At 44.1% G+C, this 26,075-nt stretch overlaps 1 protein-coding gene across 1 annotated transcript in view; it reads left to right on the top strand.

Annotated features, from left to right (window-relative positions):
• Positions 1 to 3,442: 3,442 nt before the first annotated feature.
• The window catches only part of EXT2 (exostosin glycosyltransferase 2), a 117,089-nt gene continuing 94,456 nt past the window's right edge, over positions 3,443 to 26,075 (top strand). The window contains exons 1-5 of the mRNA XM_079788135.1: positions 3,443 to 3,578; positions 8,135 to 8,700; positions 10,124 to 10,213; positions 14,495 to 14,611; positions 24,222 to 24,417. Of these exons, the coding sequence (XP_079644261.1) occupies positions 8,165 to 8,700; positions 10,124 to 10,213; positions 14,495 to 14,611; positions 24,222 to 24,417 (939 nt within the window). The 5' untranslated portion in view covers positions 3,443 to 3,578; positions 8,135 to 8,164. The remainder of the gene's footprint in view (positions 3,579 to 8,134; positions 8,701 to 10,123; positions 10,214 to 14,494; positions 14,612 to 24,221; positions 24,418 to 26,075) is intronic.

Below are 26,075 nucleotides of genomic sequence, written 5' to 3' on the forward strand. Positions count from 1 at the left end.
TTTCAGAAGCCTCCGGTGTGGCGAAGGCTTCTGAAAGGCCTGGTGCCTGAGTGGACAGGCACCCAGCTCCCACGCTTTTGATGGTCCATGGCGGGACGTGAGCTCGCTGCCCCAGAGGCCCCTTCTGTGCCGCAGCACAGCCATGGCACAGACGCTGAGCTCGCGCCGCTGCTGGCCCAATCGGCCACCCCGAGTCCCGCCCCCCGCGCCTCCTGGCCAATCGTGGGCATAGCGAAGGTACGGTCAATTTGCATATTTGTCTATTATTAGGTAGGATTTTACTTTATTGAAAAAAAATTTTTTTTTAGAGAGAGAGAGAGAGAGGAACACTGATTTGTTCCACTTATTTATGCATTCGTTGGTATGTACCCTGATCTGGGACCAAACCCCCAACCGTGGTGTATGGGGACAATGCTCCAACCAATGGAGCTACCAAGCCAGGGCCCGCCACTCCTGTTTAGAAAAGCTTTCCTTGTTCTTCTTTTAAGAGAATGTTGGTGAAATCAGCATTTCCTTTCTGTCAACAATGCTATTTGGTTTAGGCCCCTTCCTTCCTTCCTTCCTTCCTTCCTTCCTTCCTTCCTTCTCATTCATTCCTCCTCCCTGTCTTTTCTTGCATGCCTTCAATGTGCCAGAGACTGTGTTGGGTTAATTACATGTATTATTTCTAACTCTGGCATAGTGAGTGCCTGGGAAACGGTCATTAATATCCCCCATTGAGGGGGGATGAGGACACTGAGTCTCAAAGAGATGGAGTGATGTTCCCAAAGTCACATAGCTAAAAAGTATCAGCCAGGATTCAAAGTCAATGTGGTTTGATTCCAAATCCTGTGCTCTTTGCACTCTCATGATGCCACTTTCTTTGAAAGCACTCCTGCCTCACATTTCCCAACTCTCAGTGCCATCTTTGCTTTGTCCTGTACCTTCCAAGTGCATACTGTAATAGCCTCTCCTCTTTTAACCACCAACTACTAGGACACTTTGCTACCTTCTCAGAGATTTTAGGTCCTGACTCATATTTTCTTTCCTTCTCTGCAGTCACCCCCGGCTTCTTTAGCTTTGGGTAGCTTCTAATATCACAGCTTCTATACTTTCTCACCTCCAATTACTTGCATGGTTTCCACCCCTAGAAATGTAGCCATACTATTTTAACCACACTGGATTACCCAGACTTGTTCTTTCCAATTGCTTCTCCTTTTTTTTAACCTTCTGATTCCTTGTTTTTATTTTTAAAAAATCTTTATTGTTGAAAGTATTACATAGGTCCTCCTTTCCCCCATTAACCTCTTCTAGCCTGCTCCCATCCTCCCCCAGCCCCAGGCCCTCCCCACCCCATTGTCTGTGTCCGTGGGTTATGCGTATATGCATACAAGTTCATTGGTTGATCTCTTCCCACCCACCCTCCCCTGCCTTCCCTCTGAGGTTCAACAGGCTTGTTTATGCTTCTATGACTCTGGGTCTATTTTTGATCATCAGTTTATTTGCTTCTCCCTCTTTATAGCATCAGTGCTTTTGTTCATGACTTTTTCCTCTGCCTGGAATGCCCTATTGACCTCTCTACTTATCAAAATCCTAAATGTCCTCCAGGACCAGCAAATATGTCAGCATGAAGTCTTCCTACATCTTTCCAACTAGATGTGACTGCTTTTTCTCTTTCTTTTTTTAAAATCCTCACCAGAGGATATTTTCCCATTGATTTTTAGAGAGAGTGGAAGAGAGAGGGAAAGACAGAGAGAAATATTGATGTGGGAGAAACACATGGATTGGTTGCCTCCTGCATGGGCCAGGGAGGAGCCTGCAACTGAAGTACGTGCTCTTGACTGGCATCAAACCCGGGACCCTTCAGTCCACAGGCCGATGCTCTATCCACTGAGCCAAACCAGCTAGGGCTCCTTTCTCTTTTGAGCCTTGTAGCATTTTGTTTATAACCTCCTATGCCATCTTTCACCCTCTGCTTTGGCTTATCTTACTTGTGCATTTGTCTTCTTGATATTGAGCTCTTCCAACTTGGGGTTCCCTTTATTCATCCAAAAAAGACTCACTGAACACTTACTATGTGCCAGGCACTTTGCATGCCTCCGTTATAAAGTAAACCAGATAGGTTCTCAAAGGCTGTGCCCAACACAGGTCTTCAACACAGAAAGTTCTCATTTAATGAAAAATGATTAATTAAAAACATATGTATATATTTAATACAGAGAAAGACAGAAGAAAACAAAATGCTCTCCACTTATCCAGTTCTCTATTGGGGTGTTTGTGTGCTAAATTTCCTATTATTTTAGGGGCTGTGTAGATTTGGAATGCTAAGAACTGCTTTCTTGGATGTGGAGAAGTGGAAGTATTCCATCTCCAGAATACTCTGGTCCCAATCTCCCTGGATCTGTGACAAGCAGGCATTAGCTCACAAGAATATTTCTGAAATCACTGTTGCTGCTGGAAGCCCCAGTGAGTCTGGAGTGGAAGAGACAACTTCCACCAGATGGCGCTAAGGTATAGCTGGGACCAGAAATAGATTTGGATTCTGCAGCCAGTATCAGCAAATTGCATAGGCTCAGCGAGTGGGTCATTTCATTCACTTCTCAGTAACATCACTGACTTTTGATTGAATTTTTTAGGCTCCACTTACTACCTTAGGACAAGAATTTTACTAACATCTAGAAGGCTAGATCATAATACAAAAACAAAATGAAAATGAAAGTTTCTCTCCCCCATTTCTTCCTCCACAATTGCTCTCCCCCATAACTGTTAATTTCTTTTTGGATTCATTCCAGAAAAAAATTTTATACATATGCCTTAATGTAATCATCTACATATATATTTTGTCTCCCAAGTTGTTTTACTTTTTAACATAAAAGGAGTCATACTTGCCCACTGTTTTGGACCATGCTTTCATATGAACATATCTTGAAGATAATTCCATACCAACGCATATATGCATTTTTGTATTATTTCATTCTAATCATGTTCCATAATCTATTTAGGTTGAGTCCAATGTTTTTGCTATTATTATAAATCGTGTTGTAATGCATATCTTTGATAAACATTATTAAGAATATCCATAAGGTAAACTTCATACAGAGGGCTGTTAGGGTAAGATTTCCACATTTTACATTTAATGGATACTGACTGACAGTTGCCTTCCAGGGATGTTGCACGTTCACCAGTATTGATTATAATAAAATGTTACATTTTTGCCGGCTTTAGACGTCTTATAAGTGAAGCACGCTGCCTCGTTGTTTCGGTTTGCAGTTTCTTTAATTATGAACTAGGCTGCCTGACTGAGTTTCACCCTGGAGCCTGAGCTGGACGCGCCTGCCAGGAGAAACCTAAGCGGTGCCCTGACTCCTCCTGGCCAGCAGGGGGCGCGGGCCCGGGCGCTCCCGCATGCGCAGTGCGGTAGTTGTCAGACGCCGAGCCCGGTCGCCGGCCCAGCACTCCTCGCTCGTTCGCGCAGCCCTGGCGCCCGCGGGTGGCGGCCGCCGACTCGCCGCGATCCCTCCCGGGCTGCCGTGGCCCCCGCCCTGCGGTATGAGCCGGTGACCGAGCGCGGGGCCGAGCCGGAGGCAGCCGTGGCCGAGGTAAGCGCCGCGCGGAAGGGCCAGCGGGTGCGGCGGGGCGGGCTCGGGCCTCCCCGGGCCGCCGGGAAAGCCCGGGCCGTGCGGAGGCCCGAGGGCTGCGGGAGGCGCCCCACCCCCCTGGGCCGCTCACGACCATTTACCGCTCGGGAGCGCTTTGATTCACGAACTGCCTTCCCCCTCTTCACCTGGCCGGCCCCGCACTGGGTTCCCACCTGTCTCCCCGCCCACTGCTCCTCCTGCAGTTTCCTCTCGCACCCTCCGCCGTGACCTCTCCCACCCTCCGCCGTGACCTCTCCCACTCCTCCCCGCGAGCTCCGGGGACCTGCTTCCTCCCACGGGGGTTTCTTGTGCTCGGGGCTCTGCGGGGGCCTGTGGCATCCCGGACAGTGCGGGACGCCGCGGGCAGGACTCGGTGCCCTGCGCCCCACCCACCTCGGGAAGAGGACCAGGTGGGGAAGGTGGCCCAGGGGGCCTTGGCTCCCGCATCCACTTGAAGCCTAAGGGGCATTAGGAGTTTTCCTACTGGCGGTGGGAACGAGATCTACGTACTGTACACGTTTTGAGACGCAAATAATTGCTCGAGCCCATTTTCATGCTAGGTCAGGGGAGTGCTCTAAGGACTTCAACTGGGCTTGGTTTGTAAATTTCAGAGCTCAAAAGCTACTCACGGCAATGAAATAGATGATTCAGTTTCCGTCATTTCTCACTTCCGCTGATTGAGGCCTTCTGGTTGTGTATGCTGGTATGAATGGATAGATTTTTCTTCTGTCAAGTTATGCTGGCTTGGCTCGTGGAGGAGTGAAAAAGGGTGATCTAATCCAGGCTTTGAAAGGTAATCAGGGGAGGCAGCTTCACGTGTGAAGAACCAGGCTCCAGAGCCGGACTGCCACCGGCCAAATCTGGCCTGGGCATTTTCTAGGGGTGTGCCATGGGGCACCTCACTTAGCCTTGCTGTGGCACTTGCCCTGTCTGTAAACTGAGGATAATAATAGCCTGTCACCTGGCACTGTTAGGAAGATTAAACATGTTAACTCAAAGTGCTTAAAACAGATCTTGGCATGCAGTAAATTCTCAGTAAAGTTTAGCTATTAGTTACTTAACTGTATGCATTGACTTGATTATGGTATAATCCCACTAACAAAGGCACACAGCTTTTTTTTTTTTAATTGGAAACCATTTTTGGTGAATCACAATATAACTTTATTATGAAGAACTCTATTGGGTACGGCAGTGAGTTGCAGATTTTGCTGGTGTTTGGTTCCTTTGTTTTCAGGCACAGTTTGGTTAAGTTCTGTCCCAGTGGCCCTGGGAGTTCAGCTGTGAGTGCTTTTCTAAAAAGGTTAAGGTAAGAGATTGTGGCTCAGAGCCTTGGATTAACTGGGTTGGTTGTCGCCTATAGCACCAAGGAAAGGTTATTTAGGCAAATTTTAGGAATAAAGAATTCCAGGAACAGAAAATGCATCTCATCCGGACAGTAGAATGGGGCTACCAGCTTTTTCCAGTGACTCAGTGCTTGACAGCCAGCCAGACAGCTCCAGTGTTTTGCAGGGACAGGTCTGATGTGTTTCAAGGAGGGTAAAGTTTGTAGGGCTTTGTTGTGAAATTCCTGATTTGATTCAGGTTATGGTATTATATGGAACAAACATGCATTAGTACGAGATTCCTTTTGGTCTGTCCTCTCTCCTAACAATGAGCTTCCCTGAGGAGGACAGGGTGGACACAGAAAGTTAGGTACCTAGCCATTTTTTCCCCCTTTGGAAACTAATAAAGAAAAGAATCATTCATCACCATATCATAACTCAAAACTTGGGCCCTGAATAGTGTGTGCACTGATGGAACTGGGAGGGATAGAGACACGCATTCCTTAAGCAGACTTTGTGGTTATATGAAATGTGTTCTGGACATGGTATTTGAGGCTGAGAATACTGGGCAGAAAGGAAAAACTCTGACTACAAGGAAACCACGGCCAGTAGAGGGGACAGACTTGCAATTACTTAACTAATGAATATAATGTAGCAAGTGCCGCCATGAAGTATGTCAAAGGTATGTGGCTACTCCCAGAGAAGGTTCTCTATCTCTAACCGCTTACGGGCTGTTTCTTCATTTCTCATCCTTTTCTTTTTCATTTGAGGCTTTTTACCTTATCTCTCATTGATTTTTTTATTCTGTCTCAAGTCCTTGCCACATCTCTCAGCTGGTTGGCACTGACCTGTGGGAGCTTGCTTGGCCTGTGTAGGCAGACCTTTAGAAATGTGAGTACATTTCTGGGAATGGCCCGCAATCAGTAGGGGATGGGCCTTGGTGGGTGAATGGCATAGCTCCCTATCCTTCAGAGGGAGAGTTCTAGGGTGCATTTTCCAGAGGGACCCTAGCAGGACTGAGCCCCATTTGCCCAGCTTAGTATGGTAACCAGCTCCGCAATGCACCCCAATGGCTTTCTGTTCTTCTCTGACTCCCCTCTGGCCTTTTCTCTTACTTCTGTGAGCTACTTGCACACAAGTCACTTCTTAGTTTGGCAGAACATAAACTACGACAGTTGGTACTAGAAGTGGCTCTAGAAAGCAGGCTCTGGGAGTAGTTGGTGAAACTACAATCACTCATCCTCCGATGGCAACAAGGACCCCTTTGCTGGTAATGAGGTGTTGATAAGCCCTGGTACTCCCTACCATCACAATTGTAAGACTCCCCAGTGGTGGATGGGGATGAGATTCAGGGAGAAGGGAAAGCACTGGCTAGTACAGTAGCTCTGGCACTTGACCAGTATGTGGGGAACGATAATGATAAGAACAGTAGAATTGACTGGCTTTTTAAATTTCCGTTAGAGGCCTTGAGGTAAGATCAGTTTCAGATCAGCCAGATATCAACTTAGGACACCCTGTGAAAGACAGAAGGCTGTATGGCAGCATCTTTTGCAGCTGGCAAGCAGACTGTATTGAAATCAGACCAAAATTTAATCAGAATTGTGGCAGAACTGCAAAGGAAGCTGAATGCACAGCTTACACAGGCTGCTTCTGCTAACGTCAGGCGTGAGACCTGGGATGGAGATATTTGAATAGATAGTCTCTGTTGTGTTGTAAATATTTCATAGGTTTACTTGTACATATAGGTTTGTTTGATAAGTATCTTAAGTTGTGATCTACAGGGGAACTCTACGTTTTCGGTTGAGGACTAAGACTTTGCTTTGTATCAGTCAGTGTGCTTATTGGCTGTTTCTTTTAGCTATGGCTGAGTAACAAACCAACCCAGTATTTAGTAGCTTAAAAACAACATCAGGCCAAAACATGTTTGGCTCGGTGGATAGAGTGTTGGTCTGCGGACTGAGGGGGTCCCAGGTTCGATTCCGGTCAAGGGCATGTACCTTGGTTGTGGGCACATCCCCAGTGGGAGGTGTGCAGGAGGCAGCTGATCGATGTTTCTAACTCTCTATCCCTCTCCCTTCCTCTCTGTAAAAAATCAATAAAATATATATAAAAAATAAAATATTACTAGAAGATCAAATGATCAGGTGACATTTATTTAAAAAAACACACAAAAAACAACATCAGTCATTGTTTGCTCAGGATCCTGCAATCTGTAGCGCTGGGTGAGATGGTCTGTGTCTGCTTCACATTTGCATTGGGGTCTTTCTGAGGTTGCCTCACTGGGAGCGCTGCTTCCTTACAGCATGGCGGCTGGGCTCCAAGAGGCCAAAAGCAGCAACTATAGGGTCTCTTTAGGCGGGGCCTCACTTCTGGCACATCTGTCAGTCAACGCAGGTCACAGGACTAGCCCAGATTCAGTGGGAAGGGAAATAGGTTGCATCTTTTGATTGGAAAAGTGGCATGCACATTCACTGATGAAAAGGAGTGTTGGCATCACTCTCCCTCCCCATTCCTTTCTCCATTCCTTCCATTTAAATGTGTCAGCTGACATCTGTATTTTATTAAAGAATAATATTTTCTTCTCTAATACCCTTGCCACTTTATTGATATTTTTCTAGTGGTATTTCTGTATTTGGCATTTTGTTACAGTTTTGTTTGTCTTATCTCCCTTACTAGAACCTAAGTTCCTCTAAGGTGGGGTCTCTGCTTTCTTCTTTGTTTCCTCACAGTGCATGCTAGCTGCTGGGGTAGGATGAATAAATGAATGAAAACAGATTTTAGAATAACCAAGATCATGTGTCCAGATGAAGCATCAGTTTATGGTGGGCAGTGCTTAAAAACAAAACAAAATGACAGTCTTTAGCTATTCCACTTTGGATTTCTCTTTCTAGTCAGCACCCCGCTTCTAGGCCCCACACATTTACCAGCTTCTGCTCTTGGTGAATGAATATTTATAGGCTATCGATGCACTTTAACATTGTATATCAATATTTATATCAAGTAGTATATGTAGTATTAAATATTAAAGATGTTACATAGCATATATTCTTCTAGACAAAGAAGGGTCAAATTCCTTTTCATTATTTCATCAAACCACTTAAGGGAAAGAAATAGATATATTGAAAGTTAAACAGTCCTTTTTATTGTCATTTGCTTAAATACTTCATTTTTCTCCCTTTTCCACCTGGTAACCAGGAGCGTGAGGAAGAGGCTGTCTGTGCCATTATGTGTGCGTCGGTCAAGTACAATATCCGGGGTCCTGCCCTCATCCCAAGGATGAAGATCAAGCACCGAATCTACTACATCACCCTCTTCTCCGTTGTCCTCCTGGGCCTCATTGCCACTGGCGTGTTTCAGTTCTGGCCTCATTCCATCGAATCCTCGAACGACTGGAGCGTAGAGAAGCGCAGTGTCCGAGACGTGCCCGTGGTCAGGCTGCCGGCCGACAGTCCCATCCCCGAGCGGGGCGATCTCAGTTGCAGAATGCACACGTGTTTTGACGTCTACCGCTGTGGCTTCAACCCAAAAAACAAAATCAAGGTGTTTATCTACTCTCTGAAAAAGTACGTGGATGACTCTGGCGTCCCCGTCAGCAACACCATCTCCCGGGAGTATAATGAGCTGCTCACGGCCATCTCAGACAGCGACTACTATACCGACGACATCAACCGGGCCTGCCTGTTTGTTCCCTCCATCGATGTGCTGAACCAGAACACGCTCCGCATTAAGGAGACAGCGCAAGCACTGGCCCAGCTCTCTAGGTATCTAGCACTTTTACAGCCTGGAGCCAAGTCCTTCAGGGAACTAAAGGGAAGGAGAGGGAGAGGAATGTTTCTCCGCTTGAGCTGGCCCCCAGCTGCTGTCTCTTTTTCTCATGGGAGGGCATGTGGTGGGCGACTGGCTTGTAGCGTGAGGCCAGTTCTGTGAGCAGCTGGCTTCTACCAGTGAAAAGCAGCAGTCTGCCTTTGGGGCTGCTGCTATGGCTCACAACTTCTTAGAGTTTAAAAACAAAGGATGGCTCATCTTCCTATACTGTTTCTTTTAAATTTAAATACTTTCCCCTCCCCTTTATTACTTACAAGTCCATGTTCATTGTAAAAGGTCTGAAAATACAGATAAACAAAAAGAAGAGTATAAGACTCATTCCATAATCCTATTTCTAAGAAATAATCATTATTAATGTTTTGATGTTACTTTACAGTAATTTTGTATAAAAATTACACACATGCATGAATATATATTTTTGTATAAAAATATATACATAGCCCTGGCTAGGTGGCTCAGTTGGTGGGAGAATCGTTCTGTACACCAAAAGATTGTGGGTTCGATCCCCTGTCAGGGCATGTATGGGAGGCACCCAATTGATGTTTCTCTCACATCGATGTTTTTCTCTCTCTCCCTCCTCTCTTTCTAAAATCAGTAAAACATATCCTAACCTTGGGTGAGGATAAAGAAAAAACAACACACACATATATAAAATTTTTTGTCAAGAATGGGATCACACAATACATACTCTTTTACTGCTTTTCCCCCTTAAATAATCATGAGTATATTTTCAAATAATGTCATATTCTCTTACTTTATAATTTTAATGGCTGGCCGAAACCAGTTTGGCTCAGTGGATAGAGCGTCGGTCTGCAGACTGAAGGGTCCCAGGCTCAATTCCGGTCAAGGGCATGTACATTGGTTGCGGGCACATCCCCAGTAGGGGGTGTGCAGGAGGCAGCTGGTCGATGTTTCTCTCTCATCGATGTTTCTAGCTCTCTATCCCTCTCCCTTCCTCTCTGTAAAAAATCAATAAAATATATTTAAAAAAATAATAATAATTTTAAGGGCTGAATAGCTTTCCATTTTGCACATGTTCCATAATGTTTTTAACTAGCCTTTTATATGTAATTTATTTTTGTTTCTTTAACCAAATGGTACACCTTTAGAGAGTGTTCATTATCATAAGCAGTTCTGTGGTAGACAAGCTTGGAGTACACATCCACCCGTTTTTTCCTTTCAAGGCTCCAGGCTAATGCCCGACGTGCTGCTGGGATTGCTAGAAGCTCACTTTGCTGCCTGAGGAGTGGCTTGCTTCCGGCTGGGGATACTTGCCACTTGTCATCTAGTGACTGACTCTTGTTTCTGTTTCTTCATCATCAACATGCTAATTCTCTTACATGTTTAATTTCTTAATAGGTGGGATCGAGGTACAAACCATCTGCTGTTCAACATGTTGCCTGGAGGTCCCCCAGACTATAACACAGCTCTGGATGTCCCCAGAGACAGGTAGGTGCGTTTGGGGTTGTAACTGTGATGGGTTTCTGAGGAGTAAGTAAGTAAGTAAGTACAGTACCCTTTTGTTCATGTGAAATCATATTTGTAATCAGCATTGAGTGTTAAAAAGTTGCCCTAGGTATTTTCTACCTCAAGACAAAGAATTGTTAAGACCAGCTTAAATCCCTTGTGGAGAACTGATGACAGCTTATGTTCTAGCATAACATCTTAAAAAACTATCTTTTTTTCCTTAATCTGGGTTATGCTCTTCTGAGTGTAGCACCCTCACGCCCCTAAGGCCGGGTTCATGATTGGTTTGTGTCAACTCTGAATTTGTGAGCATTTGCCAAAACTAGAACTACAGCTTACTGAGGGAAGAGGCGTGGATGTGTGTAAGTCAAGCATGTCAAACTTGTGGCCCACAGGCTGCATGCCTCATTTATTTGGCCCGTGTTACCCTTTGAGTTTGACATGCTTGGTGTAAGTGATGCCCACAGTCTATAATTCTGGGAAAGGAGACCACTCTTGTTAACATTTTGTCTCTGTTGTTTCAGCTAGTGGGGTTCTTGCCTTTCTTCCTTTTTCTTTCTCTCTTCTTCCTGTTACCCCCTCTTCCCTCCCTCCTTCCCTCCCTCCCTCCCTCCTTCCCTCCCTTCCTCCCTCCCTAATTAACCTTCGGACAAAAGATGTGGTATGGGGTGGCCATGATTATGTGATTATGATTTTGAGTTCAGTTACTATGTTTATCAGCCCTTTTATACATGGACTGACCTACTATGGCTGGAGGCATCGTGGGAAGCTCAGGACTGAAGTGCCACTTAAGGTTCCTCTCCTGGTACTGGGTTCAAGGGTTTAAGGAGAACAGAAAGCTTAGGTCCAAGATAAGAGTCCTGGGCAATACTCAAGGTATAGGATTGTTATAAATTTATGCATGAACTCATTTATAGCCAATTTTATTATAGTTGATGTTTAACTCTTAAAATCATTGTTACTGAAAAAGATGAGTGAATAGCTCAAGGCCAGCTGTGTTCTCAATTTGTTAGAGGCCAATGTTTATATTTATGAAAATCTACACTTAGTACTACTATTTTGATTAAATCTAAGCCCTCTATGCTTTAAGTATTATCTAGAGTCAGTGTTGTGTTTCTTTCTTGAAATATCACTAGGAGAAATACACAAGGACCACTCCTCAAGTTTGCCATGGAAACCATTTTGGACAATAGAGGGCAGTCACGCTACACAAATTCTATAGAAACCAGCTAAACCCGAAGTGATCCTTGGTTTGGCTCTCAGCCCGTGTTCCCGAGTGGGCTACTGTTTTATGGATTTGGTTGTTCTGGGAAAGGGAAATACTTTAGTGAATAGAGAAGGGAAGGAAAAGAGCTGTTAGGAATGCAATGTCTTCACCTGCTGTTCTTGGGTTTATTTTGAGAAGAGCTTATTTCTGTTTGAGACATTTTGCTTTTTGCTGACATTTTGGTATATGTAACTGCTTGGGAGAAGGATTTTATTTTTATCAAGTACACATGTTAAATGGGGTTTCATTTCTCTGCAGGAAAGTGTCAAGTGGTGAGGAGAAAGTTTAAGTTCTTGCTAGTTCTTAGGTGTTAAGGATCAGGAAGGTTAAATTGTTTTCCCTGTGCATGTATTTTTGTAAGTGATTAGAAGCAATCCTGTGGCAAGTAATGAATCACCATATAGTCCTCTGTATCTTTAAATGTGGGAAATTCATTTGAAACTTAGGTGGTCCCCTGGTTGGGGTAAGGAATAGAAGATTTATGTGTTAATTTTTCTTATTCTTTGTCCTTATTTCTGGATTCAGAGGAGGCATGAACCAGGGACATAGAATGGTTTCAGCAGGAGCTGCATATCAGATTATTCGGAAATTAGAAACTAGACGGACTGGATTAGATTTTGGGGCTTGACAGGGGACCTCAGGCCGCGCCTTCTGGCCCGGGCCAGGGGACCTCAAGGTGAGCCTCCCGCCCCGGTACTGGGCCAGGCGACCTGAGTCTGCGTCCCCGCACCCGGCGGGGCTTAACGGAGGTGGGGTGGCCGAGTCTGGATCTAGCCCAATGGGGGTGGGTTCGGCTGGGTCTGGGTCTCACGCAATTTTGAGGTGCACGTGGGTGGGCGGGGACTTGACTCTGGTTCCTGTGGCGCGCCCCAGACTCTGACAGGAGGAAGATTTTCATATATATTTTACTAATTTTCTTTCATCTCTGACACTTATATTATAGAGAAAGGGCAAATAGCAATATTAAAATATTTCCTCTAATTAATTCCCTTTTAATGTGCACGAATTTCGTGCAACGGGCCACTAGTCATAGTAATAATTTTTTAGCTGTGAGTTTTCTGCCTACTTTCTTGCAGCTTTGGAACTGATCTCTGATTTTGGGATGCATAATGGGAAAACAGAATGTGCTTCTCAGAAGCTCACTTTTCAGTCAATGTAAAACACGTGTTTTTTAAAGCAAGGGGTGCTTACAATTATTTTCTCCATTGCAGTGTTATGGAAACCTTGGCAGAAGAAGATGCAATGACTTAAAATTGAAGTCTTGTCAGTGACAGGGTTGGTGTGAGGTCTGGGTGCCTAATGGCGGTTGTGGCTATTTTCAAGATCACAAATGGAGATTGCACGTGTATGATCTGTGATGTAAGACATGCTTAGGATTGCATGCTCTTTTACTATCAGTGCATAAACTGGAACAGGGTGAAGTTTGGGGCCCCCGGGACAGAATAACAGTAGAAGTTGGTGCTTCTTTTCTCACCACATACACACACCCCTCTCCTCTGGAGTTGTGGGAGTAATTATCTAATCACTCACTACCCTGGCTTACCTAGACTGCCCACTGCCTGTATATTGGATCCGTGTTTGCTTCTCTGCACAGAGGTCATGGGGGCCCATACAGTCTGTTTGCCATCATGGTCATGGAACCTGCCAAATTCATGTTGGATGTATTCACTGGTGAATGCTAATCAGGAAGAATAAAACCGTATGTTGATACTAAGGATAGTCATTAAGTTTTACAGAGTAGACTGGCAGCTGGAGAGATTTTTAGCCTACACATTACCTCACTAACCAATTCTTGGTTTCAGAAAGCTTAAACAAACAGATTGGGATTTCCAGGGGTGGTTTGAAAATCTTTGAACTTTAACTGCTCATGTTGGAAGGGAATGCACACTGTCATCACAACAGGGAGGGGATTGGTAGCAATCAATACTGTAAAAAATGTGGTTTCTCAATTCAGACAGTTAGGCCTAGACTGTGCAGTGCAAGGAACTGGCAATACTTTGCGCCAGTAAGTGATTTTGATGGCTTTGGAACCCCAAAGACAGAATAACAGTAAAAGTTGGTGTGATATACACCTGCTTCCTTTTTCTGATGAAGTGTCATTTTACTACTTGCTGGATCCAATTAGAACAGTGTGTTCCCAGCTTTCTGATTGAGAATAAAAACTAGTGCATGTGAACTGCAAGAGAAGCACTGAAGGTCCAGGTCTGGATTCTGCTTCCTGTACAGGGAATTGGGTTAACAAGATTAACTAGAATGGAAGGTGATTGCTGAGAGAGGCTACATGATTCACGTGTAGCTCAGGGATAACAGTGGGAAGAACTGCTTGGGCAGGATTGGAGAGAAGCTGGGGCATATGCAGTGAGATGTGATGCTTTGCTGTCACTGCTGCTCTCGGTGCCCATTGTTTCCTGAGATTCTGGTCAATGAGTAGGTAAGTGACTGTCCCAGCCAGTCTTCCTCTGCAGACCTGTTGTTATTCCTGTTATCGTAAATGTGTTTAAGACCAGGATATGGCTTTTGGGAGAGGTGAATGGGAGCTGAATAAGATAGCAGAGGGTGTCCTCTGGCCTGTCATCTATTTTTAAAAATGGAAAGTAAGGAAAGACTACTAGGACCCTGGAGGAAAGCTGGTAACTCAAGGATGGAATGCAGCTGATGTCCAGGAGATGTGATGTAAAACACTTAGCACCACGTCTTTATGGGAAAATGACTAAGTTAACATTAGCTGTTGTTGACTCAATTATAGCAGGTCCTTGAATAATGTCATTTCATTCAACTTCGTTTCCTTAAAGCATTCATGAGATGCAGTAGGAATTTAACTCTTGTTTATATCAGTTAGTCTATGGTAAAATTGATTTCGTTATATGTTGTTTTGCTTAAAGGCACAGAACCTATCCACAATGTTAAGTGAAGACTTACTCTACTTCTGTCCCTTTCTATGGAGCTTATCAGCATGAAGATCTTCCTACTGTTTGACAAATTTTTTTTGCTTTCAGGGCTCTGTTGGCTGGTGGTGGCTTTTCTACATGGACTTACAGGCAAGGCTACGATGTCAGCATTCCTGTCTATAGTCCGCTGTCAGCTGAGGTGGACCTTCCAGAGAAAGGACCAGGGTAAGGTGCGCTCAGCACAGCCAGTGTGCATTCTCAGAGCTTCCCTTTAGAAGCCTTGCAAAGTGAAGACATTTCTCTCCTGAGTATGTGTGTTCTGCCATGTGGTCTGGGGCCAAATTATGGAAGTTCCTTGAAATTTTATTCTTTAGACAATGTATAAAAAAAGCTCAGATGAGATCGAACCATCTTTTACTCTACCCTTAGGAAAGTGCAAAGAAAGACCGGATCTTTCATGAATGTGTTGCTTAGATAAACTTTCGGAATATTTTTCTGTTCACGGGCTCCCATAGTTGACTTAATTTGTTTTTTTAATTGAGATATAATTGACATATAACACTGTGTAAGCGTTAGGTGTATATTGTTTGGATTTGATACAATTCAGTGGCTTTTTTTAGTATATTCACAAAGTTTGTATAACTATCATCATCACTGCTATCTAATTCCAGAACATTTTCATCACCCCCAGAATAAACCGATTACCTACTAGCTGTCACTCTCTATCCCTGCCCCTAAACTTCACACCCTCTGCCCCCAGCAACAACCACTAATCTGCTTTCTGTCTCTATGGATTTGCCCATTTTGGACATTTCATTTAATGTTGTCATACAATATGTGACCTTTTGTGTCTTTTATCACTTAACATAATGTTTTCAAGGTTTAGTCATCTTGTAGCATGGAATCAATACTTCATTCCTTTCTTGTCTGAATAATATTTCATCATATCGATGGATATACCACATTGTGCTTATTCCTTCATCAGTTGACAGACATTTCAGTTGTTTCCACTTTTAGCAGTTTTAAGTAATGCTGCTGTCAACATCTGTATCCAGGTTTTTGTGTAAACATGTGTTTTTAATGCTCTTGGATGTATATCTTGGTGTGGAATTGCTGAGTCATGTGGTCACTCTATGTTTAACTTTTTGATGATCTGCTAGATTGTATTCCAAAATGGCTGCACCAGCAATGTATGAGGGTTCCAGTTTCTCCATATCCCTGCCATGCTTGTTATGTCTTTCTTTTTTATTCTAGCCATCATAGTGGATGTGCAATGGTATCTTATTGTGGTTTTGATTTGCATATGTCTAATGATTAATAGTGTTGAGTATCTTTTCATGTTCTTATTGATCATTTATTGACCTCTTTGGAGAAATATCTATTTAAATCATTTGCCATTTTTAAGTTGCATTTTGTTTTTATTGTTGTTATGAGAACTTTTTGTATAGTTTAGATCCTTATCAGATATGACTTGCAAATCTTTTCTCTCATTCTGTAGGTTGTCTTTTCACTTTCTTAATAGTGTCCTTTGACACAAAAGTTTCTAATTTTAGTGAACTCCAATTTATTTTTCCTTTGGTTACTTGTGCTTTTGGTGTCATAGTTAAAAAAACCACTGCCTAATTCAAGGTCATAAAGATGTACACCTGTGTCTTCTTCTAAGAATCTTGTAGTTTTATCTTTTACATTTTGGTTTTTGATCCATTTTGAGTTAGTTTTTCATATAGTGTGAGGTAGCGGTCCAACTTCATTCTTTTACTTTTAGATACCCAGTTGTTTTAGCAACACTTGTTGAAAAGACTATTCTTGTCCCATTGAATGATCTTGGCACCATTGTTGAAAATTAACTGGCTATAGATGTGTGGGTTTATTTCTGGACTCTTAGTTTTGTTCCATTGGTCTATGTCTTTCCTTATAGCACTACCCTACTGTCTTGATTACTGTAGTTTTGTAGTAAGTTTTGAAATTGGTAAATGTGAGTCCTCTATTTTTGTGTTTGTTTTTCAAGGTTTCTTTTTGGTAGCTATTCAAGGTTTCTTGATTTTGTTTTTTTTATCCTCACCCGAGGATATGTTTATTGATTTTAGAGAGAAAGGAAGGGGAAGAGAGAGAGAAACATTGATGTGAGAGAGAAACATCAATCGTTTGCCTCCTGTACACACCCCAACTAGGAATAGAACCTGCCACTTTTTGGTGTGTGGGATAATGCTCCAACCAACTGAGCCACCCAGCCAGGGAAAGGTTCCTTGAATTTAATTACTTTTAAAATAATGCAACTTGAATAAGTACAAATAAAAAAATCTAAACTCTTTGTGCTTATACAACTATAAAACTAAAACAAATTTATAAATTAAATACAAACAAATCTATAAAACTATCATTAATATCATTCAGATTAACATAATGTGATGGCTGGGGCTTTTTCTTTGAAACTGAATTGCATTTTTCAAGGTGAATATGGAGTTAATAACAGTTTTTTGGGTTTGATTTGCCTATAATGTTGTATGCTGGGTGATGCTGTCCTCCTCCATACTGCTTTTTTAACAATAGGAAGCTTCCCTTAATATAGCATATTATATTATTACTAGTGGCCCGGTGCACAAAATTCGTGCATGGGGGTTGCGGGAGCCGGGGGGGGGGGGGGGGTAATTCCTCAGCCCGGCCTGCACTCTCTCCAATCTGGGATCCCTTGAAGGATGTCCTATTGCTGGTTTACAGGGATCGAACCTAAACCGGCAGTCAGACATCCCTCTCACAATCTGGGACTGCTGGCTCCAGCTGCTCACCTGCCTGCCTGATTGCCCCTAACCACTCTGCCTGCCAGCCTGCTCGCCCCCAACTGCCCCCCGCTGCCGGCCTGCTCGCCCCCAAATGCCCCCCCCCCCCGCCAGCCTCATCACTCCCAACTGTCCCCCGTGCCAGCCTGCTCACCCCCTGCTGGCCTGCTCGTCCCCATCTCCCCTCCCCACTGGCCTGCTCACCCCAAACTGCCCCTCCCTGCTGTCCTGATCACCCCCAACTGGCCCCCCCTGCTGGTCTGCTTACCCCCAACGGCCCCTGCTGTCCCATCTGGCCTGATCACCCACTGGTGACCCAAGGTCCCAGCCCCTCCTTTTTTTTTTTCTGCACCACCTTGAGCAGAGGCCAGGGCTGGCTGGAAGCAAGTATCTAGGATTTATCTATCTTCTATAATTGAAACTTTGTAGCCTTGAGCGGAGGCCAGGGCTGGCCAGGGTGGGAGGGAAGCTTGGCTTCCTCCATTGCCGGGGCAACCCAAGCCTCTTGCTTGCTCCAGCTTGTGGCCGGCCGCCATCTTGGTTGGGTTAATTTGCATACCCGCTCCTGATTGGCTGGTGGGCGTGGCTTGGTGTAGTGGAGTGATGGTTAATTTGCATGTTTCTCTTTTATTAGTGTAGACTAGAGGCCCAGTGCACGAATTTGTGCACCAGTGGGGTCCCTCGACCTAGCCTGCGGGATCAGGCCGAAACCGGCTCTCTGACATCCCCCGAGGGGTCCCATATTGTGAGAGGGCACAGGCCAGGCCGAGGGACCCCACTGGTGCACGATTGAGGGCAGGGAGGGACGTAGGATGTTGGCCAGCTGAGGAGGGACTGCAGGAGGGCTCCAGGGTGTGTCCGGCCCATCTCGCTCAGTCCCGATTGGCTGGACGCCAGCAGCAAGCTCACCTACTGGTTGGAGCATCTGCCCCCTGGTGGTCAGTGCACATCATAGTGACTGGTTGACCGGTCGACTATCTGTCCCCCTGGTGGTCAGTGCACATCATAGCGAGCGGTGAGTGGCCTTAGCATATTATTAGCATATTACACTTTGATTGGTTGAACCGCTGACCGGACACTTAGCATATTAGGCTTTTATTATATAGGATCTTTATCTCGTAGAGATGCACAATTCATATCCCCCCCCAACATTTTATTATGAAAATCTTCACTCAGCAAAGTTTAGAAAAATTTTAGTCCACTAAATACAAACTTGAATATTGAAAAATACTTAGTAGTATTCATCGTTAAATATGAGCAAAATATGCCTGTCCTAATTTTTTTGGATTATCATGAGTGAATATTAGAAAATAACTTTTACAGAGAATTTGTAGCCTGGAAAAATGATATAGTTCATGTTTTGTTTCAAGGCTGGATTTCCATAAAATGAAAAAGGATATTCTGTGTTAGTACAGCTTGTACCCTTTGGGGTGGTACAGTTTCTGTCATCCGCTGGTATCTTAATTTGGTATATTTATGTAGCACTAGACATGAATAACTGTAATAGGTAGAGAAAAGTCAGCTGAGCTTGAAAAAAGTTCACTCCTCTGCTTGCAGCTTCTGTGAACATTTACTGAAATTTAAGTCAGTTGTGTGATTTCTGAAAGTTTTTTTAAAATATATTTTATTGATTTTTTACAGAGAGGAAGGGAGAGGGATAGAGAGTCAGAAACATTGATGAGAGAGAAACATTGATCAGCTGTCTCCTGCACCCCCCCCACTGGGGATGTGCCCACAACCAAGGTACATGCCCTTGACCGGAATCGAACCCAGGACCCCTCAGTCCGCAGGTGGACGCTCCATCCATTGAGCCAAACCCATCTGAAAGTGTTTTTTTTTTAACCCTTTGCTTTATTTTTCCTGAAGTTCTGGAATTTTTTTTAGTCAGTTCAGTTCACTTCAGCTCAACTCAAACCTTTATTGAAGGCCATTTGGACCAAGTGTGGTGAGGCTGCTGTTTCTCAACAGGGGAGAAGGGTTGATTTGTTGCCCTGAGGACATTTTGCCCCCCTCCAATATATGGAGCTATGTTCCACTGTTATCACTGAGGGGTGTGTGTCGGGGTGCCCAATACCAGCTTGAATTTCCGTGATTTGCCAGAAGGACTCATAGGAGTCAGCATGTAGTTGTACTCTCGCTATGATTTATTACAGAAGGATACAAAACATAGTCAGCAAAGGGAAAAGGCGCTGCGGTGGCGTCCAGGAACACCAAGTGCAGGCATGTAAGGGTCCTCTCCCAGTGATGCCACACAGGACTACGTACTTCCCCAGCACCAGTTGGGACAACGTGTGTGAAATACTGCCCACAGGGAAACGCCTTAGAAACTCAGTGCCCCAGCTTTTTATTGAGAGCTAATCACATGGGCATTCACTGCCTGGCATGTGCCAAACTTCCAGACTCCCAGAAGGAAAGCAGATGCTCAGTATAAGCCATATTGCTTGTACAAACAGTTTGGGCACAGTTCTTTTTAAGAAATGATTTTTTTTAATCTTCACCTGGGGATATGTTTTTAATTGATTTTAGAGAGAGAGAGGAAGGCTGAGAGGGGGCGAGAGAGAAACATTGATCCGTGACCTACCTTCCTTAATGCGCTCCAAATGGGGATTGAACCTGCAACCTTTTTTTTTCTTTTTTTGGTATATGGGATGACACTAACCAACTGAGCCACCCTGCCAGGGGCTTAGGCACAGTTCTTACCAGTTCTGGGAATGGTAGAAAATCTCCCAAATCGAAGTTCCCACACACTAGCCAAGTGCCAACCTTTCAAAGGAAAACAGGCCTGCTGTGTTACCTGGCATCTGCTGGGTGGAGGCTAGGGATGCCACTAACCCTCTACAATGCTCAGAGCAACTCCCCACAACAGAGAATTATTGGATCCAAACATCAGCAGTGCCAGGAGCACCTGAGAAGCCTGGGTGAGGCAGAAAGTGAGCCGTGAGGATCAGGTCTGTCAGGTTGGTTTGGCGGCCTCTGGGCCTCCATCTTTCTTAAGACTGTTTGAACTAAACTTTCTTTACTATCTGATCTCTTCAGTATAATATCACTCTCTTATGTTGGTTTAGGACTCTTAATTCCCTGCAGATATAATCCAGGACAGAAAACAGACTAAAAAGAGAGGATCTAAAAACAGAGAATAAATCACTCTGAACAGTAAAATTATTTTTAAACTAGAGGCCCGGTGCACGGATTTGTGCACCAGTGGGGTCCCTCCCAGGCTGACCGGCCCTTATGGGGACTGGGCAAGACAGGCCAGACACACCCTAGAGCCCTCCCGCAATCCCTGGCCTGCAGGGATCGGGCTGAAACCGGCCTGTGCACGGATTAATCCAGGGCGTGTCTGGTCCATCTCGCCCAGTCCCGATCGGCTGAACTCCAGCAGCAAGCTAACCTACTGGTCAAAGCGTCTGTCCCCTGGAGGTCAGCGTGCATCATAGCTACCAGTCGAATGGTTGTTTAGACATACACACACACACACACACACACACACACACACCCACATATATATATACACACACATATATATATATAAATAGTTTCAAAGACTTAAACTGCTATATTGGTATTGTTTTCTTAGTGAATCTCTTTAATTATTATATATAATTAGACTCAAATATAAATCTTTAACTAGATCATTTAAGGTCTCTGAGTTTCTGAAGTTCTGTGCGTCAGCAACTAGATACACGATATACAAGGGCAGCAGCAGATGTTAAAGGCTACACTGGGCATGATCCTCCCTCTGCTGGCCAGTTGGTGCATTTCACATCTGAGTGTGGACCCACATTTCCCCTCTAGCTCACAGTTTGGCTCTGCAGCTGTGGTGTTTCTTTTATAAACACCGCCTGCACCCCCAATGTAAAAAAATAAGGCAAAGACAGGCTCCAGACTCACCATCCTTTCTAGGGACTTGGGAGGAGGCACGGTGGGGGACCTCTTGGCAGCGTTTGGTATTTGTTGCTCTTTGTGAGAGTTGCTTTTTAAGGGAATTCCCACATCTCTTGAGGGCTATATAGAGTAGCAAGAGCTTTGTTTTTATTTTTATATTAAATCCCTCTCTGTTTTTTCAATGGGAAGCTGAGGGTTGCTGCTATTGATAGCTCCTTCTCACAGCTGTGCTGGCCTCAGCTGGAATTCTTGTCATTTTCTCTCTAAAAGGAACTAAATTGGGAGTTTACAACTGTTACTCTTGAGGGAGACTTCAAATTCTCAGCATGATTTTACTTAAACTTAGATATCAACACTGCTGGGAGGAAACATGAAAGTCATAGCCAGTAATTTTAGTCCTTAAAAGAAAAACAAATCCACCTGAACATTTTGTTTGCTTAAAACTAAAATGGGCATGCTCCATCAACCATCTGTCAGGTCAGGGAGAGCCAGCATGAAGCAGGGGATCATTTCAGACTCTTGTTCACATCTGCACATTTATGTTGAAAATGGAGCAGTAACAGAGCGGGGATCCAGTGGTCCTGTGACTGACTGTTCTGGGATTCCCAGCTGCCCCCTCACCTCCCTTGGTCTCCAGCATCCCATGGGTTGCCATAACTACCTATATCCCTGTCCATAGTGCAGAAACCTTAGCCAGTCACCCTTTTAGGGCTCTGATACCCTGCACTGGGCCACCTCCCTGCTATTCCCCAAGTAGAAAGTCTTACTCCACAAGGCCTTCAACACTCCATGTGGGCCACCCTCATACAGAAACACCCTCTTCCTGCTAGGACTTCAACACTGCATCGTCCTGCATGCACACCCTCTTGGATGCCAACATGCCTATTCTTGCAGCGTTTTTGTTAGCAGCTCTACTGAAATAGAAAGTCTCCAGAAACATCCAGCAAGTACCATGTTCCAGTGTCTTGGGAATTGGAAAGACCCTTAGGGGCCATTTAGCCTTAACTTGATGCATGACTTTTCACTATAATTTTGAAACAGAAAGTTTTCTGATTTGTAATAAGAAAAACTCTTGCAGTCCACATCATTTTCAGATAGCTTTCATTGTTAAGGTGGTTTCCCTGCTTATCTTGTGAATTTGGCTATAGCGCTTTCTCCTGTTTAAGCAGACAAGATGGATCATGGAAATACTTTGAGGTGATCTGAGAGTGCTCCCTGTATCTGGTCTTTGCACCACTAAGTCATTCCTCCAAAATGAATGCTTTCACAAAAGAAAAATTGTTGGGGCTCAGAGCTGGGAGTAGAAACCAAGAGTCTGTTTCAGTGTCCAGAAGAAACACGTTGGATGTAAATATTCAGCTTATTGTTCAGTAAATTACAACTTAGGGGGACATTGCCCAGGATGAGAGGAACCAGTCTGTGCAGTTGATCAAAATTATCTCCCTGATGGGATGTTATTCCATGTGGTTCTTATTTCCACTTACCTTTACCCAGGCTTCTGGGTCTAAGCTACCTTCTAGGGCAGCTCTAGCAAACAGAACCTTCCGTGTTGAGGTGGTGGTCTGGATTTGTGCTGTCAGGCACCCACTAGCCACATAGGGCCCACACTTGAAATGTGGGTGATGTGGTGGAGGAACTGAATTTGAAATTTTAATTAATTTAATTTAAATGGCCCGAGGTGGCTAATTGCTATTGGACAGCGAGGTTCTAGGGAATCTGCTTATTCTTTTGTTTCCTCACTATGGTGTGGGAAATGCCTTTTGCTTTTAGTTCAGTTGTACAAAGAAATTACCAAAAGAAATGGTTCTGAAAATTATAAGTAATCCGGGGCTGTGTTACCTGTTGCTCTGTTTTCTGGAGTTTGTGAGCTGATCTGGCTGGCCAGGCCAGTTCACCTTCTCCATCATTGCTCTGTGTGGTTTGGACCTGAAGCTTAGTGATCAGTAAAAGATGGGACCTCACTTAGAGAATGACTGATTAGTCTTTGGCAATGGATGTATGAACCTCTAAATAAGTCTAAGAAAGAAAAGTGAAACGATTACCCTCCCTTTCTTCCCAAAGCAAGGAAAAAAAGAGAGCGAGATGGTTCACAGAGCATAGGTTTTTGGTCCTTTCTTATGAACAGACTCATATTATCATTCAGCCTATGAGGTGCACAGCCCTCGTATTTTCCATGGCCTATACCAGTTAGAGGTAGATTTAAGTGAGCGTTAAATCTCCCTAGGCGTGATGGGCATTTTATTTCCTCCTGGAACCTGCTTTGTATTACTCTTTTCTAGTGGTCTATCACCCCATACAGGGTCTATGCTCTGTAACCTCTCTGTTTTCTGGGAATCTTGCCTTCCAGGAGGGAATTACTTACCAGATGGTCTCCCCAAAATTCCCCCCTTGATGTTGGCTTAGTAGTTTTGTGTTCTCATGTTTATCTCTTATGGAGTTCTAAATGGCACTAGAATCCTTTCTTCACTCCATTTTCTTTTAAGCATCCTTGCTGTCCAGATCTTAAGACTGATTCCATCCTCTGGTAAAGACTTTTTTTCCACCTGTTCTCAATGACCAGTTCCGTCTTTCTGATGGCCGGCTGACCTTCGCCATGGGAGCTGTCTTTCCCTGGAGCTTCTTCATAGCATTAGGGTGCCATTCAACAGCCAGAGCAGTCCTTCTCTCTCCTGGTCTTACAGCCAGTGCTGCCCATCAAGTTCCCCTCTTTTCCCATTTGAAGGATGCAGCCAACTCTCAGTTCTTTTTCAGACCAGAGGATCAGCTATAGATAATAACATGTTAACATTTCTTCCAATCAACCAGTCAGTCAGTTTCTCTCTTTTTACACACACACACACACACACACACACACACACACACACACACATTTATAGCATGCTAAGCTTGGCTTGGCATATTGTAAGCAGTTCCTCAAAACATTAAGAACTTTTTCCAAATAAAATTTTCACCTATTGTGTAATATTTCAGCATGTGAATGAGTCATACCTTACTCTCTTACAGCATATAATATTTTAAACAATCAGCCATGCTAGAGTATTATTTCCCAAAAAGTCAAGAGATGTGAAAACTGATGAGAAAACACTATTGGCATACGTTTAATGCCAGAGTTTGTCTTACCTTGACTGCCACACCAGCTGCAGCTTCCCAGTCACCTTTTCCCTCCTTTACAGTCCCCGGCGATACTTCCTCCTGTCGTCTCAGATGGCTCTCCACCCCGAGTACCGAGAGGAACTGGGAGCCCTCCAGGCCAAACACGGAGAGTCAGTGCTAGTACTAGATAAATGCACCAACCTCTCCGAGGACGTCCTTTCCGTCCGGAAGCGCTGCCACAAGCATCAGGTCTTCGATTACCCCCAGGTGCTGCAGGTGAGTGCCATTCGTTACCTCTCTCAAGCCTCGGAAGAGTTCACTTCCACAAGGTGAAATTAACCCCGACCAACAGGCGCTTTCTCCACCGGCAGCCAGGAGAGCTCCCCCAGGGGAGGAGGAAGCGGAGTATTGCTCTTTACTGGGTGTGTAGACCTAAAGGTGCTTCGGTGTCTGGCATAGTGTTTGTGCAAAGCTGCTTGGCCTGTGAGAGTGCATAGGCCTTTCAGATATTCTTTATACTTCAAAACTGCAAATGTGAGAGGTTTACAAAGAAGCCACATAGACAAAGCAGGCAGATGTCGTTTGCTGTTACACCTCTATTCATAAGCCAGGCAGAGAAATGGTCGTCTTTAAGTGGCAGCTTGAACCCTCTGACTGCTGGCCCACAGACTACAGTCAGCTTTTTCTGGGCGTGGAAGGTCTTTATTTTTAGTCATTGTTTTGTTTTTTGGTGTTTTGCCACCCTTAGCAAAACTGGTGGCATGTCCTACTGGTGGCATGTCCTATACTTAAATATACATAACCATGGGCAAAGCAATCCTTTTGGGGATATTTTATAAGCAGGATATTTGACATTCCAAGGGCCTGGGGGCTAAGAAAGGAGACGTTGAGTTTTGTTCACTTAAATATTTAAGATGAAGACAGGTTAGTTCAAGGGGAAATATCAAGGTGCTGGTATGATTTTTTTTTTTTAATCTCCAAAGAGAACTGGCCCATGCTGAGATTGTTAAAATACTTTCTCTCAAAAAGTGCTGCATCTTCTCTGGAATGTCTGACTGATAACAGTGGTGATGTGAACAGGAGTATTTATAGTAACCTTTGTCTAGACAGGAAAAATGGTTATCAGCACGTGTGTCCACATCTGGATGCCGACTCCTCAGGGCGGCGGAGCTGTCCACCTGCGCCTCCGGGCGCCATGACTGATTCTCTTCTCTGACTCTTGCTGCTGCTTTTATTTATCCCCAGAGGAGTTTGGCATATTGAGTTTCTTCACATTTTTTTCTAAATGTTCCTTTTCTCTAGCTTTAAAGATTAAATAGTCTGTCTTTTTAAAAATCTGTTTTTTTTCCTGACGAGGCAAAAACTGGGAGAAACTGAGTGTTAGAGAGGTCTTTTCTTATTTTGGTTTACCAATTGCATCTCTTATTTCCCCCGATGTTTCCCACACTGAGGGAGTGAATGGGAAAGATCTTTTGAGATTTTTCATTTTGTCCAATTTATTTTTTCTAAATAGAACATTTCTGTCTTAATGTGTTTTCAAAGGTATTGCATTCATGAAGTGACTATCATCTGTATACTAAGCACACTGCTAGATGCCATGGGGAGTGGAAAGATGAAATGAGATTTGATACCTTCCCATTAGGGGGTCCTCTAGAGAACCCGATGTGCCTAGACAAAATAATTCTATTACACGGTAGGCTGTGGTAAGTACACTGTGCCACATATATTTTCATGGTACAATAGAGCTGAAAGAGAGTCTGTGTGCAGTCATAGTGTGTGTCCAGAGAAGACTTGGAGGTGGGTTTTAAACATTTTCAGGATGGCAACAGAGTTCAGTTGTACAAAGAAATTGCCAAAGAAATGGTTCTGAAGATTATAAGTAATCCAGGGCTGTGTTACCTGCTCTGTTTTCTGGAGTTTGTGAGCTGATCATT

This window comes from Cnephaeus nilssonii (assembly GCF_951640355.1).
Source record: "Cnephaeus nilssonii genome assembly, chromosome: 13".
Classification (NCBI taxonomy): domain Eukaryota; kingdom Metazoa; phylum Chordata; class Mammalia; order Chiroptera; family Vespertilionidae; genus Cnephaeus; species Cnephaeus nilssonii.